This window comes from Rhinopithecus roxellana, chromosome 12 (genome assembly GCF_007565055.1).
Source record: "Rhinopithecus roxellana isolate Shanxi Qingling chromosome 12, ASM756505v1, whole genome shotgun sequence".
NCBI classification, from domain to species: domain Eukaryota; kingdom Metazoa; phylum Chordata; class Mammalia; order Primates; family Cercopithecidae; genus Rhinopithecus; species Rhinopithecus roxellana.
The window spans coordinates 36,991,034-37,015,838 of NC_044560.1; the positions used below are offsets into that span (position 1 = coordinate 36,991,034).

The 24,805-nt window shown below is 36.3% G+C and overlaps 1 protein-coding gene across 1 annotated transcript in view; it reads left to right on the forward strand.

Annotated features, from left to right (window-relative positions):
• The window catches only part of NEGR1 (neuronal growth regulator 1), an 886,803-nt gene that overhangs the window by 575,656 nt on the left and 286,342 nt on the right, over positions 1-24,805 (forward strand). The window contains exon 4 of the mRNA XM_030913644.1: positions 20,004-20,135. Within this exon, the coding sequence (XP_030769504.1) occupies positions 20,004-20,135 (132 nt within the window). The remainder of the gene's footprint in view (positions 1-20,003; positions 20,136-24,805) is intronic.

A 24,805-nucleotide genomic window follows, 5' to 3' on the forward strand; every position in this document is an offset into this window, starting at 1 on the left:
CTACCTGTGACTGGGTAATTAATGAAGAAAACACTTTTAACTGACTCACAGTTCCACAGGCTGTATAGGAAGCATGGCTGAGAAGTCTCAGGAAACTTACAATCATGGTGGAATGTTGAAGCGGAAGCAAGCACATCTTCACATGGAGGCAGGAGAGAGAGAGAGATAGTTAAGATGGAAGGGCCACACATTTTGAAACAACCATATCTCATGATAACTCACTCACTATCATGAGAACAGCAAAGGGTAAATCTGTCCTCATGATCCAGTCACCTCCCTCCAGGCCCATCCTCCAATTTGAATGAAATTTGGGCAGGGATGCCAGAGACACAATTCCAAACCATATCACTGATATATTCAGAAAAGAAAATTTAAAATAGCTAAAGAAATAAATGAATTTTCCTCACTTAATTTTTTATGAATATTATTTCTGTACATGAACTTATGATAAGAATTAAATGCCAGAAAAGTCAAAGTTATATTCTCTGGACAGACCTGGGAGTACAGAATATATTGCTCAAGAGGGCCCCAAGTCACAAAGCTAATATAATAAGATGTTAAAATGAACCTTCAGCTGAATCCTAAAGAAACAGATAGCAAAGTGAGTTGTAATTCACATCACCTTTATAGAACTTCTAATAAATGATTAACTAAGAGCCAATTAGAATACTCCTAAAACTCTCTCCCTCCCTGTAGAACTACAAGGATTGGAAGAGAAGCATTTTGATGTGATTTCTTAGGAAAAACTGTTCTATGTGATCCACATCCTCATTGCCATTTGATATCGTAAATCTTAAAATTTAGTCATTTTAGTAGATGCGTTGTAGTATATCAATATGCTTTTGCCTTTATATTTACAGAAAGTAAAAATGGCTATTTCTAGCATCCAGTTTTATGGCTTTTGAAAATGCATAGTCATGTATCCATGAACATAACCAAGATACAGAACAATTTTATAATTCTAAGAAATTCCCTCAGCTATCTGTCAATACTAAACCAGCCTCCCCTTATCCACACTCTTGGAACAACTGATCTATTCTTCACGTTGATAATTTTGCCATTTCTATAATGTTAAATAAATTAAATCATACAATATGTAGCCTTTTGAATCTATTTTATTTCATGCATGTGTTTACATAAAATAAATTTAAATATTTATGGATTTTTGAAAACAATAAAACACGTTTTAGATTCATCCATGTTTTATATGTATGAATAATTTTATTAGCAAATTGGATTGCATGTATTGGCAAATTAATGTAGCATAATCCTTCATGCATTAAAGGATATTTGGGCAGTTTCCAGTTTTTAGCAATTGTCAGTAATGCTAATATAATCATTCACACAGTTGTTGAAATTTTAAGTTTTTATTTATACAGGAGTGAGATTGCTAGATGACATGGTCAATGAATGTTCAGTTTTATGAAAAACTGACAAACTGTTTTCCAAAGTGATCACACCATTTCACATTCACACCAGCAGTGTAGGAGAATTTAAGTTGTTCTGCTTCCTGACAGCACTAATATTTTTTTTTTCTTTTTGTAAATTTTAGCCATTCTAATACATATACAGTGGAATGTCATTCTGAATTTGCATTGAATTTTCCTAATGACTACTTATGTGCAGCATCTTTTGATGCACCTATTTAACATCTGGGTGTCTTCTTTAATAAAGTATCTGTTCAAATATTTTGGCCATTTAATGTTTTTTTAACTTTTTTTGTGGGTAAATAGTAGGTATATATATTTATGGAGTACATGAGATATTTTGACACAGGCATGCAATGCAAAATAAGCACATCATGGAGAATGGGGTATCCATCCCTTCAAGCACTTATTCTTTGAGTTACAAGCAACCCAGTTACATTCTTTAAGCTATTTGAAATACACAATTAAGTTTTTATTGGCTATAGTCACCCTATTGTGCTGTGAAATAGTAGATCTTATTCATTCTTTCTAAATTTTTAGTACCCATTAACTAACCCCACCTCTCTCCCAATTCCCCAGTGCCCTTCCCAATCTCTGTTAATCATCCTTCTACTCTTCATGACCACAAGTTTTGGTGTTTTGTTTTTATTATTTTTAGATACTACAAATAAGTGAGAACGTGTGATTGTTTGTCTTTCTGTGCCTGGCATATTTCACTTAACATAACGACCTCCAGTTCCATCCACGTTGTTGCAAATGAAAGGATCTCATTTTTTATGGCTTAACAGTACTCCACTGTGTACATGTACCTCGTTTTATTTATCCATTCATCTGCTGATGGACACTTAGGTTGCTTCCAAGTCTTAGCAATTGTAAACAGTGCTGCCACAAACATAGGGGTACAAATACTTCCTTGATATACTGGTTTTCTTTCGTTCTTTTGTGTATATACCCAGCAGCGGGATTGCTGTATCATATGGTAGCTCAATTTTTAGTGTTAGGGGAATCTCTTAACTGTTCTTTATAGTGGTTGTACTAATTTACATTTCCACCAACAGTGTACAAGGTTTCCCTTTTCTCCATATCCTTGCCAGCATTTTTCTTTTGGATATTAGCCATTTTAACTGGGGTGAGATTGTAATAACCATAGTTTTGATTTGCATTTCTCTGATGATCAGTAATGTTGATTGCTTTTTCAAATGCCTGTTTGCTCTTTGTATGTCTTCTTTTGAGAAATGTCTATTCAAGTCTTTTGCTTAGTTTTTCATCAGATTATTAGATATTTTCCTATATAGTTGTTTAAACTCCTTGTATATTCTGGTTATTAATCCTTTGTCAGAGGGGTACTTTGCAAACATTTTCTCCCATTCTATGGGTTGTCTCTTCAACTAATAGACTGTATCCTTTGCTGTGTTGACCGTATCCTTTGTTGTGCAGAAGCTTTTTAAATTTATGTGATCTCATTTGGCTGCCTGTGCTTGCAGGGTACTGCTAAATAAATCTTCGCCCAGACCAATGCCTTGGAGATATTCCCCAATGTATTCTTGTAGTAATTACATAGTTTGAGGTCTTAAATTTAAGTCTTTAATACATTTTTATTTGATTTTTTTCTATGGTGAGAGATAGGAGTCTAGTTTCATTCTTTTACATATGAATATCCAGTTTTCCCAGCACCCTTTATTGAAGAGACTGCCTTTTCCCCACTGATCTTGGCACCTTTGCCTAAAATGAGTTCACCGTAGGTGTGTTTATTTGTTTCTGGGTTCTCTATTCTGTTCCATTGGTCTATGTGTCTGTTTTCATTCTCGTGCCATACTGTTTTGGTTACTACAGCTCAGTAGTATAATGAACAGACATTTCTCAAAAGAAGACATACATGTGGCCAACAAAAATGAAAAAAACTCAACATTACTAATCATTAGAGAAATGCAAATCAGAAACACAATGAGTTGATACCGTCTCACACCAGTCAGAATGGCTATTATTAAAAAGTCAGAAAGCAGATGCTGGTGAGGTTGTGGAGAAAAAGGAATGCTTTTCTCCACAAAATTCTCCTCAGAGAATTCTCTGAATTGCCAGAAAGAGGCTCCTGTTTTCTTCCTGGAAGTGTAAATTAGTTCAACCATTGTGGAAGAGAGTGTGGCAATTCCTCAAAGACCTAGAACCAGAAATACATTTAACCTCACAATCCCATTACTGAGTATATGCCCAAAGGAATATAAACCATTGTATTATAAAGACACATGCACCTGTATGTTCATTGCAGCACTGTTTATAATATACTAGCAAAGTCATGGAATCAACCTAAATGTTCATCAGTGACAATCTGAATAAAGAAAATATGGTACATATACACTATGGAGTACTATGCAGCCATAGAAAGAAATAAGATCTTATCCTTTGCAGGGACATGGAAGGAGCTGGAAATCATTAACCTCAGCAAAGTAATGTAGAAACAGAAAACCAAACATTGCATGGTCTCACTTATAAAGTGGGAACACACGGATACATAGTGGGGAACAACACATGCTGGGCACCTGTGGGGAGGGGAAGCATCAGGAAGAATAGCTAATGGATGCTGGGCTTAATACCTGGGTGATGGGATGATCTGTGTGCCAAACTACCATGACACACATTTACCTATGTAACAAACCTGCACATTCTGCATATGTACCCCTGAACTTAAAATTAAAATAAAATAAAATAAAAACTCTGTAGTATAATTTGAAGTCAGGTAATTTGTTTGCTTTGGTTAGGCTAGCTTCGGCTATTCTGGATCTTGTGTGGTTCCATATACATTTCAGATTTGTTTTTATATTTCTGTGAAGAATGTTATTTGTATTTTGATAGGGACTGCATTGAATTTGTAGATTGCTCACTAATTCGTTCTTCTGCTTGATCCATTCTGTTATTAGAGCACTCCAATGTATTTTTCAGTATACCGAATACATTCTTCAGCTTCATAATTATTGCTTGATTCTTTTTAATTATTTAAATCTCATAATTAAATTTATCTGATGGAATTCTGACTTTCTTCTCTGTGTTATCTTGAATTTGTTTAAGTTTTCTCAACACAGCTATGTTGAATCCTCTGTTTGAAAGGGCACATATCTCTGTTTCTCCTGGGTTGGTACCTGTTGCCTTTGTAGTTCATTTGCTGAGGGCATATTTTCCTTGATGATGTTGATTCTAGTAGATGTTCTTCAGTGTCTGGACATTAAAAAGTTAGGTATTATATTTATTGTAGCCTTCATTGTCTGGGCTTATTTGTAGCCATCCTTTTTTGAAAGGCTTTCCAGTTATTTGAAAGGACTTCAGTGTTGTGATCTGAGCTATTCCTGCTTTATGGGCATTCCAAGCCCAGTAATGCTGTGGTTCTTGCAGACTCTTAGAAGAATTGCCTTGATGGTCTTGGACAAGATGCGAGAAAATTCTCTGAACTGCCAGAGAGAAGCTCTTGTTCTCTTCCATTACTTTCTCCCAAACATACAATCACCATCTCTGTCCTGAGCCACCTGAACCTGGGGGTATAGTGACACAAACACCCCTGTGGCCACTACCACTGTGATTGCATAAGGTCAGACCTGAAGTCAACACAGCTCTGGGTTTCTCCCAAGGCCTGCTGTAATGACTCCCTGGCTACTGCCTGTGTTCACTCACAGCCTTGGGGCTTTATAGTCAGCAAGCGGAAAAGCCAGCCAGGCCCATGTCCTTTCTTTCAGGGTGGCAAGGTCCCCCAGGCCCTGGCTGGGTCCAGAACTGCCATCTGAGAGTCAGGAACTAGAGTCAGAAACCTTAGAAGTGTACCTGATCTTCTATTGTATTCTGGCTGAACTCGCACTCAAACTGCAAGACACAGTCTTCCCACTCTTCCCTCCCCTTTCCAAAGGCAAAGGAGCCTCACCCTATAGCCACCACCAACCCTGGCCACAAGGAGAACTCTCAGCCTACCACTGATGTCCCCTTAAGACCTAGAGTATCTTAGGTCAGCTTGTGTGAACGCTGCCTGACCTGGAACTCACCATTGAGGTCAGTGAGCTCCCCTCTGGCCCAGGGCAGGTACAGAAATGCCACTCAGGAGGCAGCTCCTAGAATCAGAGAGTCCAAGAGCCCACTTGGCGCTCCAACCCCTGTGGCAGTGTAGGGACCTAAGATGCAAAACAAAGACCGCTTAACTTTTATCCTTTGCTTTTCCCAAGCAGAAGCAGTATTGCCCCCATAATCATCAGCTGATAATGTACTGAGTCTCACTTGAAGCCAGCAAATCTCAGAAGCTCACCAAGACCCTCAGTGTAGTACCTGGGTATCCTTGCTGGTTATTCGGGGCCCAGTGTTCCTTAGTTAGCAGGTGATGAATGCTGGCAGGATTGGGTCCTTTCCTGTAAGGTAGTGGGTTTCCTTCTGACACAGGATGTGCCTAGAAATATCATCTGGGACCTAGGGCCTGGAATGGGGGCCTTTTGAGTCTGATCCATGCCCTATTCTACTGTTGCTGAGCTGGTATCCAAGGTGCAAGACAAAGTCCTCTCCACTCTTTACTCTCCTCTCCTCAAGTAGAAAGAAGGGTATTTTTTTTGGAGCAGCAAACTGTGGCAGCCTAGGATTAGGGGAATGGGGATGCCAGCACTCTCTTGGCTACCCCAACTGGTATCTCAGTATATCATGTGCCTCCCAGTCCAGTGTGTCTGGGACTAGTTCATCCCTAGGACTTACCTAAGAGTTGCAGTCCTTATGGCCTAGACTGCTTTTCAAATTTACTTAGAGACTGAAAGCATTTTGGCCGTCAGTTGCGAGGTCTGTGGGCACTCAAATTCAGACCACTGGGATTGGCAATTCCCCTCTGGCTAGGGCTGGTTTAAATCCTCCTTCGGTGGATGGGCATCAGCTGAGTTTGATCTGGTTTTCCTTTCTGCTCTAACAGGACAGCACTGAGTTTAATGCCTTGCAGTTGCTGTGGTCTCCCTCCCCCAGTGTCCACAGATGCTCTGTCCACCACACAGCTTCATCCAGAGGGTTGGGGAGGGGTGGTATCGGTGATTTAGGACTGTTATTTTAAAAATCTCTTCAGTACCTATTTTAAAAATCTCTTCAGTACCTCTTTCAGCAATATGAAGTGAAAACCAGGTACTGAGAGTACTCACCTGATTTTTGGTTCTTAAGAAAGTGGTTTTTTTTTTTTTTTTTTTTTTTCTGTGTAGATAGTTGTTAACTTGGTGTCCTTGCTGGGGGAATGATACCTGGAGCTTTCTATTCTACCATCTTGGTGTCCTTCCTTTCCCTCCCTCCCTCCCTCCCTTCCTTCCTTCCTTCCTTCCTTCCCTCTCTTTCTCTCCCTTTCTCCCTTTCTCCCTCTCTCCCTTTCTCTCTTTCCTTCTTCCTTCTTTCTTTCCTTTCCTTTCCTTTCCGTTCCTTTTTGACAGAGTCTAGCTCTGTCGCCCAGGCTGGAGTGCAGTGGCACGTTCTCGGCTCTCTGCAAGCCCTGCCTCCCGGGTTCACGCCATTCTCCCACCTCAGCCTCCTGAGTAGCTGGGACCACAGGCACCCACCACACCCCGCCTGGCCCATTTCTTAATTGGGTTGTATGTTTTTACTGACTTGCAAAATTTGTTATACATTCTGGATACATGTTCTTTGTCTAACATGTAGTTTAAAAATGTTTCATTCCTTTTATGTAATTAATGATGTCTTTTCCAAAGCAAAAGTTTTTGTTTTTATAAAATGTTGATGAAATTCACTTATTAGTATCTCCTTATATATTTTTGCTTTCTGAGTAATATCTAAAAACCTTTAGCTCAACCCAGAGTCACAAAGATTTTCTTCTTTGTTTTGTTCTAATTGTATGTATAGTAATATGATTCACATTTAAGTCAATGATGCATATTGAATTAATTTATGTATACAGTGTGAGATATAGGTTAGAGTGGATAACCTTGCCTTCATCATCATATTAGTAAGAAAACATCATTTCATCATTAAGTATGAGGTCAGATGTAAGTTTTCATAGAAGTCTTTGGCAGGTTGAGATAATTCTCCTCAATCTCAATTTTTGTGAAAAAAAATTAAAAATTGAATAAATGTTGAATTTTTCAGTGAATTATCCGCATGTTAATATACCCACATATTGTTATTGTTGTTAATGTAGTGATTTATATAGTTTAATTTTTTTTAGTTACACAATCATCTTTTCAACCTTGGAATATACTGTACTTGATCATGGTGTATTATCATATTAATATATCCCTAGATTGGTATACCAAAAATTTGTTTAGAGATTTTTGTGTCATTGTTCTTAGGAGGGATTATTTTTTCTTTTCATATTTTTAGTTCTGATATTAGGGTAATAATGTAATAATAGTGACATAAAATGAATTGGAGCATTAACCCACTCCATTTTCAGAAAGAATTTGTGTAGGTTTGGTATTATTTATTTCTTAAAGGTTTAAGAGATGTGATCTTGAAGTTTTCTCTGTGAGTGATCTTTTAATTGCAAAATCAATTTCTTGCAATTTCATATACTAAATATTCAGATTTTTTATTTTTTCTAAATTAATATAGAAATTTCTGTTTTTCAAGAAATTTGTACACTTAATCTAAACTGCTAAATTAATTGACAAGTAGTTTGTCTTAATATTAGCGTAATAGCTATTTAATTTTTCTAGGAACTGTAATATTTTTCTCCTTCACTTCTGATAATTGGTAGTTTGTGTCATCTCTTTTTGTTCTTTATTAGACTGGTTAAGATTTATCCATTTTAGTGATCTGTTAAAGAATTAGCTTTTGGTTTCATTGAGTTTTCCTGTTGACTATTCATCTTCAATGTTAATAATTTTTAATCTTTACTATTTCCATAACTCTATTTACTTTAGCTTGTATTTGTTCTTTCTTTTCCAACTTGTTAAGGTCAAAGCTTACAATATCGCTTTGAAATCTTGTGTGTGTGTGTGTGTGTGTGTGTGTGTGTGAGTGTGTGTGGAGAGAGAGAGAGAGAGAGAGAGAGAGAGAGAGATTTTCTCTTGGCTTGCATAGTTTTAAACAAGAAATCTGCAATAATTCTTATTTTAGTTTTAGTGTAGAATGTATATTTTATCTCTGGCTGCTTTTTAGATTTTCTCTTTTCCTCTGGTTTTTAGCAATTTAATTATTATGTTCTTTTGTATGATTTTTATTTTTTGTCTACTCTTCCTTGAGATGACTAACCTCTTATATTTGCTATTTTGTTGTATGCATCAAATTCAGAAACTATTCAACCTTTAATTCTTAATATATTTTTTCTGTCCCCTTTATGGGAACCCCAATATTTATATATGATAATTTTTTATTATTCCATATATCACCTAGGCTCTGTATTTTTCTTTGTTTGTTTGGTTTTTAGTATTTTTCTCTCTCTGCTTCAATTTGAAAATTTTATGTACTCTTGCTGTGCCTTCAAGTTAACAATATTTTTTTCTTTGGTGTTTAATATACTGTTAATTTCTTCCAATTAATACTTAATTTCATATATTTTGGGTTGCTTTGTAAATAATGTTCATTGTGTCATTTTTTCTATCTTCCATTTCTTTCTTCATTATATTTATTTAGTAAAGACTTGAACATAATTATAGCCACTTATTTAATTTTTTTCTCTTATTTCCATTTTTTCCATTTCTAGGTCTTTTCTATTGACTGTTTTTCCACTAGTTGTAGTTCAAAGATTTCTGTTTCTTTAAATGTTTAGTCATTTTTAAAATTGGATATTGGACATTGTGTTGTTAAGGGCTTAGATTTTGTTTTGTTCCTTTAAAGAGTGTTGGATTTTTTTTTTTTAAACAGGATCCTGTGTCACCTGCAAATTATTTTGGTCCATTAAACCTTGTTATTAAGCTTTAAAGGTAGGCCAAAAGGAGTCTTTATTCTGGCTTTTATTCAGCCATACAACTAAGGCATTAGCCCTTTGGAATCTCCATCAGTCTCTGATGATTATATTCTTGTTGATCAAAGATCAATGTCTCTTTACCTTGTTTGAGCTCTAGAAATTGTCTATCTTACAAATGACCAGTTGTTGTTGTTGTTGTTGTTGTTGTTGTTGTTGTTTTCAGATTTATGGGATTTTTTGCCTATGCAAGTACAGCCTAGTACTCAGCAACGATAAGAAAACACATGTAGATGTCTGTAGCTTTTTGTCTATATGAGTTCCTTCTCTTTAAAACCTGCACCATTACTTCCATCCCCTTGGTCTACCTGAATTCCAATCTATCTTTCCTTGACAATGCAAGACCACTGGGCTCTAGTTTCCACCTATGTGAGCTTGGTGTCTGAAAATTGCATGAGATAGAAATCCATGAATATTAATTGTGGGAGTCACTGTGTTTACTTATTTTCCATTAGAGATCAAAGTTCTATGCTTCTCACTGTCCAATGTCTGAAAGGGTTTTTTTTTTTTTTTTTTTTAAACAAGTTTTGCTCATTCTTTAGTGGTTTGTGGCAAGAAGGTAAGTCTGGCCATTGTTCCTAAATATAATAGTGATCTGAATGCCAGAGTTATCTTTTAAAATGTAATATTTAAAAATACATAATATTTAGAAATGTAATGCTTTAAAATAGTCTAATACTTTTTAACTTACATTATTCTAATAATTCCTCAATTTATAATCCAAATTCTTTACATGGAATACAAGGCCTTCTAGGCAATAACTTCTCTTTATAGCTCCAGAGTCACTTCTGTCTGCTGCTATGAAATTAATATTCTGGCATAACGAAATGTTCAGAAATCTTCAAGTAATGACAGTGCAATTATGACAGCATAACACCCTATATTTACCCCAAATGTAGTAGTTATCATACTTTATTGAAATTCCCCACTTATACTTTTGTTTCCCAATAAACTTTGAAAGGGAAACAATCTGATTCACTGGTCAGAGATCTTGTCAGAATATCCATTGAATGAATGTATAAATGGAAGAAAAGAAGGCAGGTAGGAAGGCAGGAAGAAAAGAAACAATTGATTTTGAGCTGATTTAAAAATTTTCCTTCAGTGTTCTCTGCTAGATTATGACAAATGTGTAACCAAAAAAAAAAAAAAAAAAAAAAAAAAAAAAAATCAAAAGCTTGAGGTTTTTCTTACTAGTTATTGTTATTTGCTTTAGAAACCTGTTAGAATCATTTTAGTAGATGACTTCCATAATTTCATCTACCCATATACCCCCTCTTATTGCTCCATAAACTCCATTATTTCTGTGCTCTAACAATACTTCCCAGACTTACATTACTTGATAGACTTGTGGTATAGTGTCATGGAATTTTTTTTTTTTTTTTTTTTTTTTGCTTCAAAATGAATATCTTCATTAAATGTATTTTTCTGAACTTCATTTGTATTATTCAGAGAGATTAATAACCTCAGCAATTTAAAAATTACACCACATGTCTTTCTTTACCTATTGCCTTTGAAAAATATTATAATTAAATTAAAATTTGTATATGCAAGTAGAACTGCAAAGTCTGAGGAAAACTGATAAAAAATGTGCAGAATAATGGCTTCCAAAGATGTCCATGCCGTAGACTTCGGAATATATGACCACGTTTCCTTACATGGTAAAATAGACTTTGCAGATGTTATTAAGGTTAGGAGCTAGAGATGAGGAAATTGCTTTAGATTAGGCAGGTGGGCTCGGTTTAATAACATGAATCCTCAAAAGTGAAAGAAGAAGACAGTAGAGTGGTCAGAGAGTTGAGACTGGAGTACAGGCAGTAGAGATTTAAAGTGGGAGAAAGACTTGACCCAACATTTGCTGGTTTGGAAAATAGAGAAAGGGGAAAATGAGTCAGGGAATGCTTGTAGCCTCTAAAAGCTGGAAATGGCCATCAGCTAACAGCCACCAAGAAAATGAAGACTTCACTGCTGCAACAGCAGGAAACTTAATTCTCCCTACAACCTGAAAAACAAAGAAACAGATCTCCAGAAAAGAATCCTGCACCTCTGACACATTGATTTTAGTTCAATGAGATGCTGTATTAGTTTTATACTGTTGCTATAACCAATTACTACAAACTTAGTGGCTAAAAGGAGTAAAAAATTATTATCTTTCAATTCTGTAGGTCAGAAGTTCAGCAGTGGTCTCATCAGATTCAAATCAAGGTGTTGATAGGCTGTATCCCTTTTTGGAGGTTATAAAGGAGAATTCAGTTTTGTTGTCAGCTGAGGGACATTTTAGTTTCCAGAGGCCACAGCTTTTTTTGGCTCATGCTCCACTTCCTCCATATTCAAAATCAACAATGATTGGTAGAGCCTTTATCATGTTTCATCTCTTTGACTCACTCTTCTATCTACCTCTTCTACTTTTAAGAATTCATGGAATTAGTATTGTCCCTCCCCAGACTCTCCTTACCTCAAGGTCCTTAACATTATTCACATCTGCAATGTTCCTATTGCCATAAAAGCTAATCACTTTCGCGAGTAGGATGTGTAAAACTGTGGAGGTCCCATTTTTCTAGTTACCATAGGTTTTGCTGGATTTCTGACCTAAAGAACTGTAAGGAAATAAATTTGCATGATTTAAAGTTGGTAAAGTTGTGGTAATTTGTTATGGCAGCAATAAAATACTAATACAAGTACCAATATAATTTTTCAGATATTAAATTGACATGTGGTTAATTTACTGGTTTTAAGCAGTAAGTTTGTGGTAATTTGTTATGGCAGTCATAGACAACTGATATAGGAACAAATAGCATCTTTCAGAGATTAAGTTAACATTTATATAGTGCTGTATAGTTCTAAGAGCAAGAATGACACACACATGTTCTAACTTAGTTTAGTGAGCTAAGTAGCCATTCACAAATGAGAGAATTAATGTAACCTTTCAGTCTTTTACAAATCAGGCATGTAGGTTTTTAAGTTAATTCTGGGTTTCATATATGTCACTGGGTTCTTTAGCAAGATATTTAATCTCTTTAACGTCTTCCATTACATAGAATAGTCTTATTCTATGTAATGGAATTTACCTCATAAGTTTAAGGTTAACTGTAGAATTTAAGAGAGTATGTGGTTCCTTACACATAATAATAAAAATTTTTAAAAAGTAAATATAATTTTTATTTATGATATGATCAATCATTGGCTAAATAAAAAGATTAATCTATCTTCTCTAATGAAATGTCAAATTTTCTGAATTTTCTATTATGTTGTTTATTAGTTCGTTTTCACTCTGCTGATAAAGACATACCTGAGACTGAGAAGAAAAAGAGGTTTAATCCTACGTACAGTTCCACATGGCTGAGGATGCCTCAGAAAAATGGTGGGAGGCGAAATGGTGGTGGGAAGAGAAAAAAGAGGAGGAAGCAAAAGCGGAAACCCCTGATAAACCCATCAGGTCTCATGAGACTTATTCACTATTATAAGAATAGCATGAGAAAGACCAGCCCCCATGATTTAAGTACCCCCTAGGTCCCTCCCACAGCAAGTGAGAATGCTGGGAGATACAATTCAAGTTGAGATTCAGGTAGGGGCACAGCCACACCATACTATTCTGCCCCTGGCCCCTCCAAATCTCATGTCTTCACATTTTAAAACCAATCATACCTTCCCAACAGTCCCCTAAGGTCTTAACTCATTTCAGCATTAACCCAAAAGTCCACAGCCCAAAGTCTCATTTGAGACAAAGCAAGTCCCTTCCACCTATGAGCCTCTAAAATCAAAAACAAGCTAATTACTTCCTAGGTACAATGGGGGTACAGGTATTAGGTAAATACAGCCATTCCAAATGGGAGAAAATGGCCAAAACAAAGGGGTCACAGGGCCCATGCAAGTCTGAAATCCAATGGGGCAGTCAAATTTTAAAGCTTCAAGATGATCTCCTTTGACTCCAGGTCTCACATCCAGGTCATGCTGATGCAAAATGTGGGTTCCCATGGTTTTGTGCAGCTCCGCTCCTGTGGCTTTGCAGGGTACAGCCTCCCTCCTGGCTGCTTTCATTGGCTGGCATTAAGTGTCTGTGGCTTTTCCAGGTGCATGGGGCAAAATGCCAGTGGATCTACCATTCTGGGGTCTGGAGGACAGTGGCCCTCTTCTCACAGCTCCACTAGGCAGTGCCCCAGTAGGGACTCTGTGTGGGGGCTCTGACCCCACATTTCCCTTCCACACTGCCCTAGCAGAGGTTCTCCATGAGGACCCCACCCCTGCAGCAAACTTTTTGCCTGGGCATCCAGGCATTTACATACACCTTCTGAAATCTAGGTGGAGGTTCTCAAACCTCAATTCTTAACTTCTGTTCACCTGCAGGCTCAACATCATGTGGAAGCGGCCAAGGCCTGTGGCTTCCACCCTCTGAAGCAACAGACTGAGCTCTACATTGGCCTCTTTGAGCCACAGCTGGAGTGGCTGGGACACAGGGCACCAAGTCCCTAGGCTGCACGCCGCACGGGACCCTGGGCCCAGTCCACGAAACTACATTTTCCTCCTGGGCTTCCAGTCCTATGGTGGAAGGGACTGAAGTGAAGGTCTCTGACATTACCTGGAGACATTTTCCCCCTTGTCTTGGGGATTAACATTCGGCTCCTTGCTATTCATGCAAATTTCTACAGCTGGCTTGAATTTCTCCTTAAAAAATGTTTTGTTCTGTTTTTTTTTTTTCTTTTCTGCTTCATTGTCAGGCTGCAAATTTTCTCATCTTTTATATTCTGTTTCCCTTTTAAAAGGGAATGCTTTATACAGCACCCAAATCACCTTTTGAATGTTTTGCTGCTTAGAAATTTCTTCCGCCAGATACCCTAAATCATCACCCTCAAGTTCAAAGTTCCACAAATCTCTAGGGCAGGGGCAAAATGCCACCAGTCTCTTTGCTAAAACAAGAGTCATCTTTCCTCCAGTTCCCAACAAGTTCCTCATCTCCATCTGAGACCATCTCAGCCTGGGCCTTATCGTTCATATCACTTTCAGTATTTTTTTCAAAACCATTTAACAAGTCTCTAGGAAGTTCCAAACTTTCCCACATTTTCCTGGCTTCTTCTGAGCCCTCCAAACTATTCCAACGTCTGCCTGTTACCCAGTTCCAAAGTTGCTTCCACATTTTTGAGTACCTTTTCAGCAATACCCTACTCTATTGGTACCAATTTACTGTATTAGTTCATTTTTACGCTGCTGATAAAGATATACATGAGACTAGGAAGAAAAAGAGGTTTAATTGGACTTACAGTTCTATGTGGCTGGGAAGGCCTCAGAATTATGGGCAGGAGGCTAAAGACACTTCTTACATGCTGGCAGGAAGAGAAAAATGAGGAGAAAGCAAAAGTAGAAACCCCTGATAAACCCATCAGATCTCGTGAGACTTATTCACTATCATGAGAATAGCACAGGAAAGACAAGCCCCCATGATTCAGTTACTTCCCCCTGGGTCCCTGCCACATGTGGGAATTCTGGGAGTTACAATTCAAGTTGAGATTTGGGTGGGAAAACAGCCAAACCATATCAGTTGTTTTTAATCATACAGTCAACAAATGTAGAGCCATACTAGACATGGAATAAGATATAGCCTTTTATATCACAGAGCTTATAACAAGAAAGATAAATGTTTTAAAAGTTGCTAACAATTAAATAAGTAATAGCAAGTATGTACATACCATGCAAAATTAGTGCAGGCTTTTGTGTTTTGCTTTGCTAAATTTATTGGAATTATATGTAATGTGGGGCTCCTTCACTGGGTAGAGAGTAAATCAGAAAATGTTTCTCCTAGGAGATAATGTTTAAGCAGAGACATAAAGGATGAGAAGAAGAAAGCTGAGTGAATTGAAGGGTAGAGTGTTCAAGGCAGCAACTGGAAGTCAAGATCAACTGAGACTTTATCTCGGGCTATAGTTCTCATCTGAAACCCAAAGTTGAAAGCCATTGAAATTGAAAGTTGAAAGTATTGAAAGCCATTTTTGAATGCTGTTTCTGGACCAGTGACTATTCAAGGATTGTGTATACATAGTTTAAGAAAGGAGAAAAGTGAATCAGGGAAGTTAAATTATCTTTAGGAATTCAGGCATAAAGAAAGTGATTCCCAGACATAAGAGCAACCATGTACATCTACAGATGTGTAAGAAAGATGAGTTTTCTGAGCTCCTACAGTGATATGAGAACTGAACTGGTCATTGCTATAAATCCTTCTTGAGTGACTTCCTTATTCTCACTTCTGGTTTCTATTAAATACCAAGTTAAGACAGAAGCATCAATACTTGAATATAATAACCTGTCAGCATGGAAACAATAATTATCTGAATCAGTCTCTAGCATGCCTAACCTGTACATTGTAATAATAGTTAATATAATTTTTAAATTTCTATGATGTATGATACAGTGTTCTACATATTTTACTTGTATTAACTCACTCTTCACAACAATCATATGAGGCAGGTTCTGTTATTATCCTTACACATTACAGATGAGTACACTAAAGGTTAAATACCTGGTGTAAAGCCACATAGCTAATAAATGGCAGAGTTGAGACTTGAGCTCACATAATCCAGTTCTAAAGCCCACATCCCTTATCACACAGTATGATAAATATAGTACAATGCATAAAAGAGATACTTGTTTAATACCAAATATGCTGGTGTACAAGTTAACAAGTTAATGGAAAATAATTACAATTTTAAATGTAAATGAACCATCCCAAATGTATTTTATATCTTCAGTTAGAGAGTATCATCTAGTAATACATGGCAATGAGACCCTAACAGTATATCTTCCTGCAGGGCAGCTTTGTAAAGTAGAGTGACTTTCTGAGTAAGTTCTTAGAAAATGATTGAAATGGATCTACAAAGCAGTAGGCAATTATTGGCATATATGATTATGTTCATTCAGGGCTGAAACACAGAGGCTCCTAGAATAAGTTTGAGAATTAGGAGGCAAAATTGACAGGATACAGTACCGATGGATGACTAAAGTCAAAAGTATTACCAAAGTTAATGCCAAAAGTTCTGGCTTGAGCAATTAGATCATGATCAAAACAATCATTGATACTTGGAACGTAAGAGCAGCTGCAGATATGGCAGGAAAGGTAAATCTGGTTCTGGTTATGATGACTTGAGATGACTATGGGACATCTCAGTGCGGATGTTCAGTCAAATATATGTGTCCCAAATTCATAGGTATGAGCTAAATAGATCAATCAGGGACTTGTCAATATTAAGAGAGTAATGAAATATAAATGAATGAACAAGAACAAGATCCTCTGAAAGAGTGCACTGAATAAAAGAAAGAGGTCATAGAACAGAAACAATATTTGGGGAATGTGAAGATGTGAAGGGTTTTGCAAAAGTAAGTGGAAATTGCCAGCGATGTGAGAGTAAAACTAGTGAAGGATCATGTGCTAGAAATTAAGGAAAGATAGATTTATTTTGTAATTTTTTTTTCTGAAACACACAGATACTCTAGAGGAATATTGCTGCTTTCACAAACAGTTTTTAAATGCTACATAAAGTATGTTAAATGCCTTAGCAAACTGTAAAACCAAATCTAGATATCATTTAGTGGCCAACACAGAACTCTTTGTGGCTGGGGTTCTTATCAGAAATAAGTATCAGAAAGATATTTTAAAGTATAGCTATTTACTATTTCTCAGCTTCCTCTTTGAAGATGGTGATAATAGTGGCATCACTGAAGGCTTGTAGACTTTCTTCAGTTCTCTATTTTGTGAGAAAACTCTATCTATACTTGGAAGAGATTATGCACAAAGGAAAACTGTGGTTCAGATTATAGGCGGTACTTATCTTTCTCCTTCAAAATTGTATTCACTGTTTTTGTTAGGCTTTATAATATTGAAAGGGATCTAAGGTAATGTCCAGAGCCTGTTCTAACTCCTGCCACCATCTCTCACTTAAAGATGTCAGCAAGAATGGCAACTCTTCTTAAAGTTCTTTTCGTTCTTCATGACTTTGAAAAACAGCTGACAACTTCCTCAGATGTAGGTGTTTAGTTGAGATTCCCCATGCTCAATCCTTACAGGACTTTATTAAATTAATCAATGTGTTTGTTTTTTTTAATAAGTATTTATAAAGTATAGGATGTTTTACACATTACACTAGAGCTAAGGAAACAGAGATGAGCAAAACAGAGACTTGCTGCACTGGTGGAGAATGGCAAAACCTATGACTACTGGAAGGCAGTCATATCACAATGTGATTATATCTCGTCTACATTTATAAGCGATACACTAGGGGATTAAAAACATATCACAAGGTCTAGGTTTATAATAGATATCTAAGATAGTACCTATGCCTCATAAACATTGCAAAGTCATAGTTTTAGTGATGATTCTTATGTCTTTAGTTTTCTATACCCCTTTAGCCTTGTCTTTCTCCTCCATTGACAGGGTAAATTGAGTTATACTGCATTTATAAATGGAAATGCTCTGCTTTGCATTTTAAAGTACCATGCCAAAATCCTTTCCCCTTGAGAGGGGAGTGATGGGTAAGGGGATCTGAAGACAGGATTGGCTCAGAGCTACGCTAAATTACTTCTAAGGAGAATAAAGGACAGCAAAAACAAACAAACAAAGAAAAACAGTGAGGGAGCCAAGCAAATTACAGACAACTAGTAAACTACAGGGTTTAGATCCTGGGCAAGCAACTCTAAGTTCCAAATCTGGAATTCAAGTCTGGTAAGATCAGATGAGAACAGAGCAAGAATGAGTTCGGGTAAAAGAGCCACCAGGCGTGGTGGCTCACCCGTGTAATCCCAGTACTTTGGGAAGCAGAGGTGGCGGGATCACTTGAGGTCAGGAGTTTGAGACCAGCCTGGCCAACATGGTGAAACCCCATCTCCACTAAAAATACAAAAATTAGCCAGGCTTGGTGGCACCTAACTGCAATCTCAGCTATTCAGGAGGCTGAGACAGGAGAATCGCTTGAACTCAGGAGGCAGAGGTTGCAGTGAGCCACGAACATACCACTGCACTTCAGCTTGAGCAACAGAGTGAGATCAGAGAGTCTGAAAAAAACAAGTTATTTGTATAAAAACAATAGAATGCTTAAAACACATCTTCTGGGAGTGCAGATTCATGGTGAATGTAAGTAACAAATGGCTTAAAGTACCTGATATAGTATATCAGTGTTCCTCATAGTTTAATTTATATTTCATACCATCCTTACTTTATAATTTAAGTTTTATTTTAAAAATTCTTGGATGTGAAGTTTATATATATACATATATATATTTCAATAGGTTTTACAGACACATTTAAGCTTAGAGTATCTTCATTACAATAGTGAAAATAAGACAAAAAGAGCCAACTACCACTTCAGAAGTTTTACATTCCCCTTCTGTACAACTAGGATTAGATAGATAAATGGAAAAACGATGTAATCATATATATTCTAAACACTGAAAGTTTCAATTAGCAAACTCATAGTTACCTGGAGGGCAGACCATGCCACAGTTAATAAAGACCCAGACACAGAAGTGCATGGGGGAATGTTGGGGGGAAATAATTGGAATGGACTTTAAATTTGGAGGGCCATAACTAAAATTTATTTTGTTTGTTTCATTAAAATGAACCTTCTTACTAGTTCTCCAACTTCTATATCATTACAATGGTTTTGGCAAGATAGAAAGGGGAAGATAAAAATAATATTGACTCTGAAAACAAACAGTTTAATAGTAGCATTGCTTCATTCCACAATTCCCTTTGATATGCACTGAAATGTGATTTTTTTCAAGGCCTATGCAAGGAGGTGGAAGGGTCTCGTCTCTTGAAATTCCCAAAGGCTTATTCTACCTTTGCCATACTTCTGATAATTAGGATCCTGTTCAATGACCCAATGCTTTCAAATAAACAAAAATTCCATTATTAAACAAAGGACACTTTATTTTCTCAAATCTCATTCATTTGTGGGTAGTCTTTCATCTGTTATTACATCTTTATATTTCTATTTTGCTGCTATTTTTGGTCACATAGAATGTTTTCCCATGAATATTTAAAAATAAAGATAACTTAGTTTGCTTTTATGAACACTTAACCCTTAGAGAGTCATAATGATTTTTTCCAAGACTCATTGGGTGAGTTATATATAGTGTGGACACTGTACCTTTCTTGGCAGCATTAATAATTTTGGAAACAGAAATATAGCAATGGTTAAATATATCTCTATACTTTTTTCAAGACATCTGACTTGAATCCTTGAATAAGGGTAGGAGATTTCCCCCAAAAGAAAAGCAACATTTAGTTAGGTTAAGTGTCAAGTTGCTAGCTCACACAGTAGAAAAGTCAATATGTACCAAGTCATATTAGTGAATTTCATCTACACTGCTCAGAGGTTGTTGAACTCAATTACAGAAATGTGCAGAGTCTATTTGATGTGTGAAGAGGTTAGAAGACCACAATCAATTAAAAAGAACACATGTATATCCTGTTCTGGGGAAATAGTTGTTACAATATACCTTGTTCTGCTTCTGCTTTTTTCTCTGAGTTTCCCTCTGAACATAGAAGAACAAAAGGTTTAATAATTCCTCAGTTTCATTTGGAATTGTTTTGTCAGCAATATCTTGTAGGAAGTCATGAAATTGTTGTTTTACTTGAATGAAGCCTCAGGCAGCTACAATTAAACATGCTGTATTCTTTTTTGTAGCAAAACCATTTGAAAATGGACAATATTTGGACATTTATGGAATTACAAGGGACCAGGCTGGGGAATATGAATGCAGTGCGGAAAATGATGTGTCATTCCCAGATGTGAGGAAAGTAAAAGTTGTTGTCAACTGTAAGTGTCATCACCTTTTATCAAGATAAGTTCTGAGAAAAGATAAAACACCTTGAAAAATTCTGACTGAAATTTGTGTTGCTGTTTTTAAGAGGTGGACTACTGGTAAAAATCACCTACTAACACTGAAGACGGGCAGATGTTGAAATGTTGGTTAAATTGTTTAATGTAACAATAGTCCCAGGTAAACTCACAATAATTAAGTTTGATGTACAGAGTGAAATGTGTTTAATATTCTCCTAGTCTCTGGCACTCTAAACCGTGGTGTCCTTACCTCAAAAGCACTGTAGCCATATGCTGGTGTTTTCCTCATGAGCTTTACCTGAAGTGCACTAACACTAAATTTAAGTGTGTAACTCCCAGTCAAACCTGATGAAAATGAAGTGTACTGGTCTGTACTCAAAGAAAAGAGCTGAAGTGTGATACTTCTCTTACTTGGGTGACTTATTTCTATTTCATTTGGGAAAAAAAAAAGTGAAGAAAGAATTTTTCCGTAAGCATTATTGTTAGGAAGTTAGAATATAAATTGGATACCTGCAGAACCGTCAGTGCTAGTATGTTACACACTTTTCCTCAATGCTCCCACCACACTGATATAAGATGATTTTCCAGTAAAATCCTATTGTATATCTTATGATCTCAACAGCAATGACTGTTTTTACTTTTTTACTTTTCAAAAATCTCCCCTAAATCATTATCTAAAAAATGTTCATACTGTTTAACTTCTTCAAATAAAATACCTTTGGGATAATTGTGTTTTACCCAAAGTATTTACAAACTATAGTTTTCATTTTTAAAATTCTACTTGTCTTTCTGTATATGGTCCTTGCTAATAATGTGCATGTGGTATTATGCCACAGATCAGAAAAAATTGTTCCAAATATATCCAGAAATGTTAAAGCTAATTAGCAGTTGTTTCATATTAATATGAGTCTTTCAGTCTCATGGACCAAAAAATAACTTTCAAAACACTCCTAACAGTTGAGCTGCACACCAGAGCAAATCACTTTCATCAACGAACATTTGTCAGTGACTAATCTATATACTTGGGGTTGAACTGTCTCTATTTTACTGCACAAATGTGCATGATACCAAGTCAGGAGGCAGTTTTTGGAGTAGGATTTCTCATGGAGTGTTCTGCAAACAAATTGTAGCAAAATTGCCCAAGAAACTCATTAAAAATGGAAAACTCCTGCAACCCACATCAGCCATTTTGAATCAGAATCCTTGGGGTGGGGAGTGTATGGCCTGGAAATCTGAATTTTAACAGGTCCCCACTGATTCTCAGGACTCTTATTGCAGAGGGCTACTGCTCATTCCTCTGGAACTCTCTGAAATAAGAGTTAACAAACAAGTAAAAATTCCTGATCATTTATCACTAGCCATGCTTTTCTGAATATGTGTATACTGATTTTATTGTTTGAGGGTTGAGGGCTTGGGAAGTGGAGGGGAGGGAAGAGAGACATATATCTACTAAGGAAAGAATATTTTTAGCAGCAAGCACTAAGAAATGAAAAAGCAGAGTAAAATATGTCAAATAAACAAGGCACCCAGCCAAGCAATCCTGTTGAACTCCAAGACCCAATAGGTGTTTAAAATGATGTCTCTGATAGGGATGAAATTGAAAACCCAGCTGCAGTACAGATTTGCATGGGACTTATACTCCATATATAAGCCACCATTGTTTCTGAATTAACACTTTTTATTCCTCTGACTTTAGTTTGTTGCCACTTATTTAATCAGATTCTCTTTTCCCTAGGCAAGTAGGAAATTTAGACCAAGAAAGTTAACTTAAGGAGGCAGAAACAAGTAAGGAACTAAATAGATAGATGAGAGTCTATCCATAAAGCAAAAGAACAGAAACTGGGGATACCAGATACCAGGAATGCTGAAGAGTCTACAGCAGTTTCATGGATGCAGAGGACAAAGACAAAAGGCAGTGTATTACTCATAGCAATAGCAGTAATCAGAGTATTGTCATTTTCTTGCATCAGTTCCTTAAGACCCAGTTGCTACAAGGTGATAAGATGAGGGCTAGGTGACCACTGTACACGGTGGGTTTATGTCATAGCTGAAGCACCCTGAGCTTTAGAAAACTCTTTTTTTAAAATATATAATGTCAGCAAACAAACCTGCCCTTTGCCATAGAGAGAGAAATTATCCTTATTAAACTGGATTGTAAACAAATCTGCCCTTTACTCCATAGGGAGAACTACTTCTGTCTTCCAAGACTGAAAAGATAGGAACAAAAGCTGTCAGTGTCTCTGCTTACAAAGGGTGCAGAAATGTGAAAGAGCCATGCAGAATTGTCTTCTAATACAAAGTGGGAGCTGGAACATTTGAGGTAGAGCCTGAAGACATTCCATCCAGCTAACAAAGGTGCTTTAGTGGCTTTATGAGGGTGTCAGAGACTGTAGAATAGGTAGGGAAGAAGACTTTGTTAATCACTTTAACTTAAGAGGGAAAACAGCAGGAGAAAGGGGGAAAAGTTTAAAACAGTAGGGAAGTGCTTTTTAAATCATGACACAGGCTATCTTTTTTAAGAATAAATTTCAGGTAGATAAGTACAGTTATAAGTCAACATGTTGTTGCAGACATAATATTAACTTGTCTCATATTAAGAAAGTAGACCCAACAGGATTTTTAAATGATTTTAAACAATCAGTTTTGTCATTTGCTTCTCCCTGAATCATACCTTTGATAATTCACCCTTTTCCAAATATTCCATGAAAAACTGTGCTTAATACTGGTTTTGTTTACTGCTAATTGTATTTAATTTTGATGCCACACATATATAAATGATATCTCAGGTGTGAAGGAAATGTGATCGTGAGTATGTCTGAAAATGTTTCTGATTATGACAAGGTTTGCAAAGTGTTAATTTTGTGAATTTGGCCCTTTAAAAGTCAAAAATTGAGAGCTACTTCTAGATTTTGCTGAGCTGATTTCCCAGAGGAAATTAGCCAAAGCCTACTGAACAAACTTTAGTTTGTCAAAGCCCAAAATTGAGCACAGTGGTCTATGTTACCAGCATGGAACTGCACATCCCCTAATAACCTGAAGATTCCCTAAAGATAGTATCATGCCAGGTTCAGACGGCCCTTCCTTTCATCTTTATTAATCAATATTGATTGTACACATGGAATTACAGTAGGTTCCTGAGTTATAATTTGAAGAAAAACTTTGTTCCTTTTCCCAAATGGGGTTCAAGATGAAATATAATACATTTTCATAAATTCTGATAGATCCAGTTATGTGGTAAGTCAATTTGAGAAGATTTAGGTTCCCTGAAAGTTAGAAATGTTTAATGTTTTATTATTTGTCTAATACATCTGCCACATTCACTATATATAGAAAATATGCATATACAATAAATAACATCATGCCTGTCACTGTGGATTTTTATTCAATTTAATTACATAGCAGTTTGGTGAGGTAATTGATATAATTGAATATATAATTAATTATATAGATCGAACTGTTTGTTGGTTGAATAAATCAGTTCATTTTGAGTTATTCACAGAAAGCCTTACTACAGATAGAAAGAAATTTGTAAACATTAATACAATGGGTTATTTCTAAGTAGCGGGATCTTAGGTGTTTATTCTCCATGTCTTTACCCGTAACTTTTTCCTTATGTGTTTGTGTATGTGTGTATTTCTTGTCCACTTTTTTAAAAACTAAAATAATGAGAAGAGATCATGAAAATTATCGTAACTAAACCTTGTGACACATGTAAACACACACACACACACACACACACACACACACACATGAGAAAAAAAATTGAAACATTTGATTAGCTAAGCCAAAGGGAACTAGTGGATTTAGACTTGGACAGATTCCCATTTTATTTACATTCATGTTCTGCTCTTAGCAGAAGCCTACTGGACACTAGGTTCATAGTTGTCATTGTAAATTACAAAATGAAAGAATGAATGAGTCTCAGAAAGCCCATGGATTAAATTGAATTGAAAAACAAACAACAACAACAACAACAACAACAACAACAACAAGACACAGGAAAAATCTGGTGAGAAAAGGGAAGATCAGAATGAAAATCAAAAAGCTGATCTTTAGAAGTGAAGTATAGAATTTGAAAAAATTAGAAAGTGTGATGAATCAAGTAATATAGATCTGTGTAGGAAAGTAGAATCCGAGGGATAAGAAATCAGCAAGGAATGGAAGACCTGCCCCTTTAATGTGAAGATTACTAATAATAGTAAAATGAATGGGGTTCCCTAGTCTTGTGACAGAGGCCATCTGTTTTCCACTCTATTTGTATGTATTCTTCCAGTTAAGAGTGCCAGTTTTGGAAATGTGGGACTTATGGTCAGATATAATTTACTATAATTATTAACAGATAACTTACTCTTCCATAATTTACTCGGCCTTTGAGACCTTGGGTGAGGTACTTTAGTTCTCTGACTCTCAGTTATCACTTCTGTAAATTCAGGGTAGTAATACATTATTTATATATATTTGTAAATTTGTAAATGTTACAAATATATACACATATGTGAATGTAAGTGAACTGACTCCAGAACATCAGCTCTATGTGGAAAAGGATTTTGCTGTCATTTGTACACTGATGTACTGATGCGTTCCTGTTACTTCAAATAGTACCTGGTCCATAGAAAGGCGTCCAAAAATAGTTGTTGAATAAATAA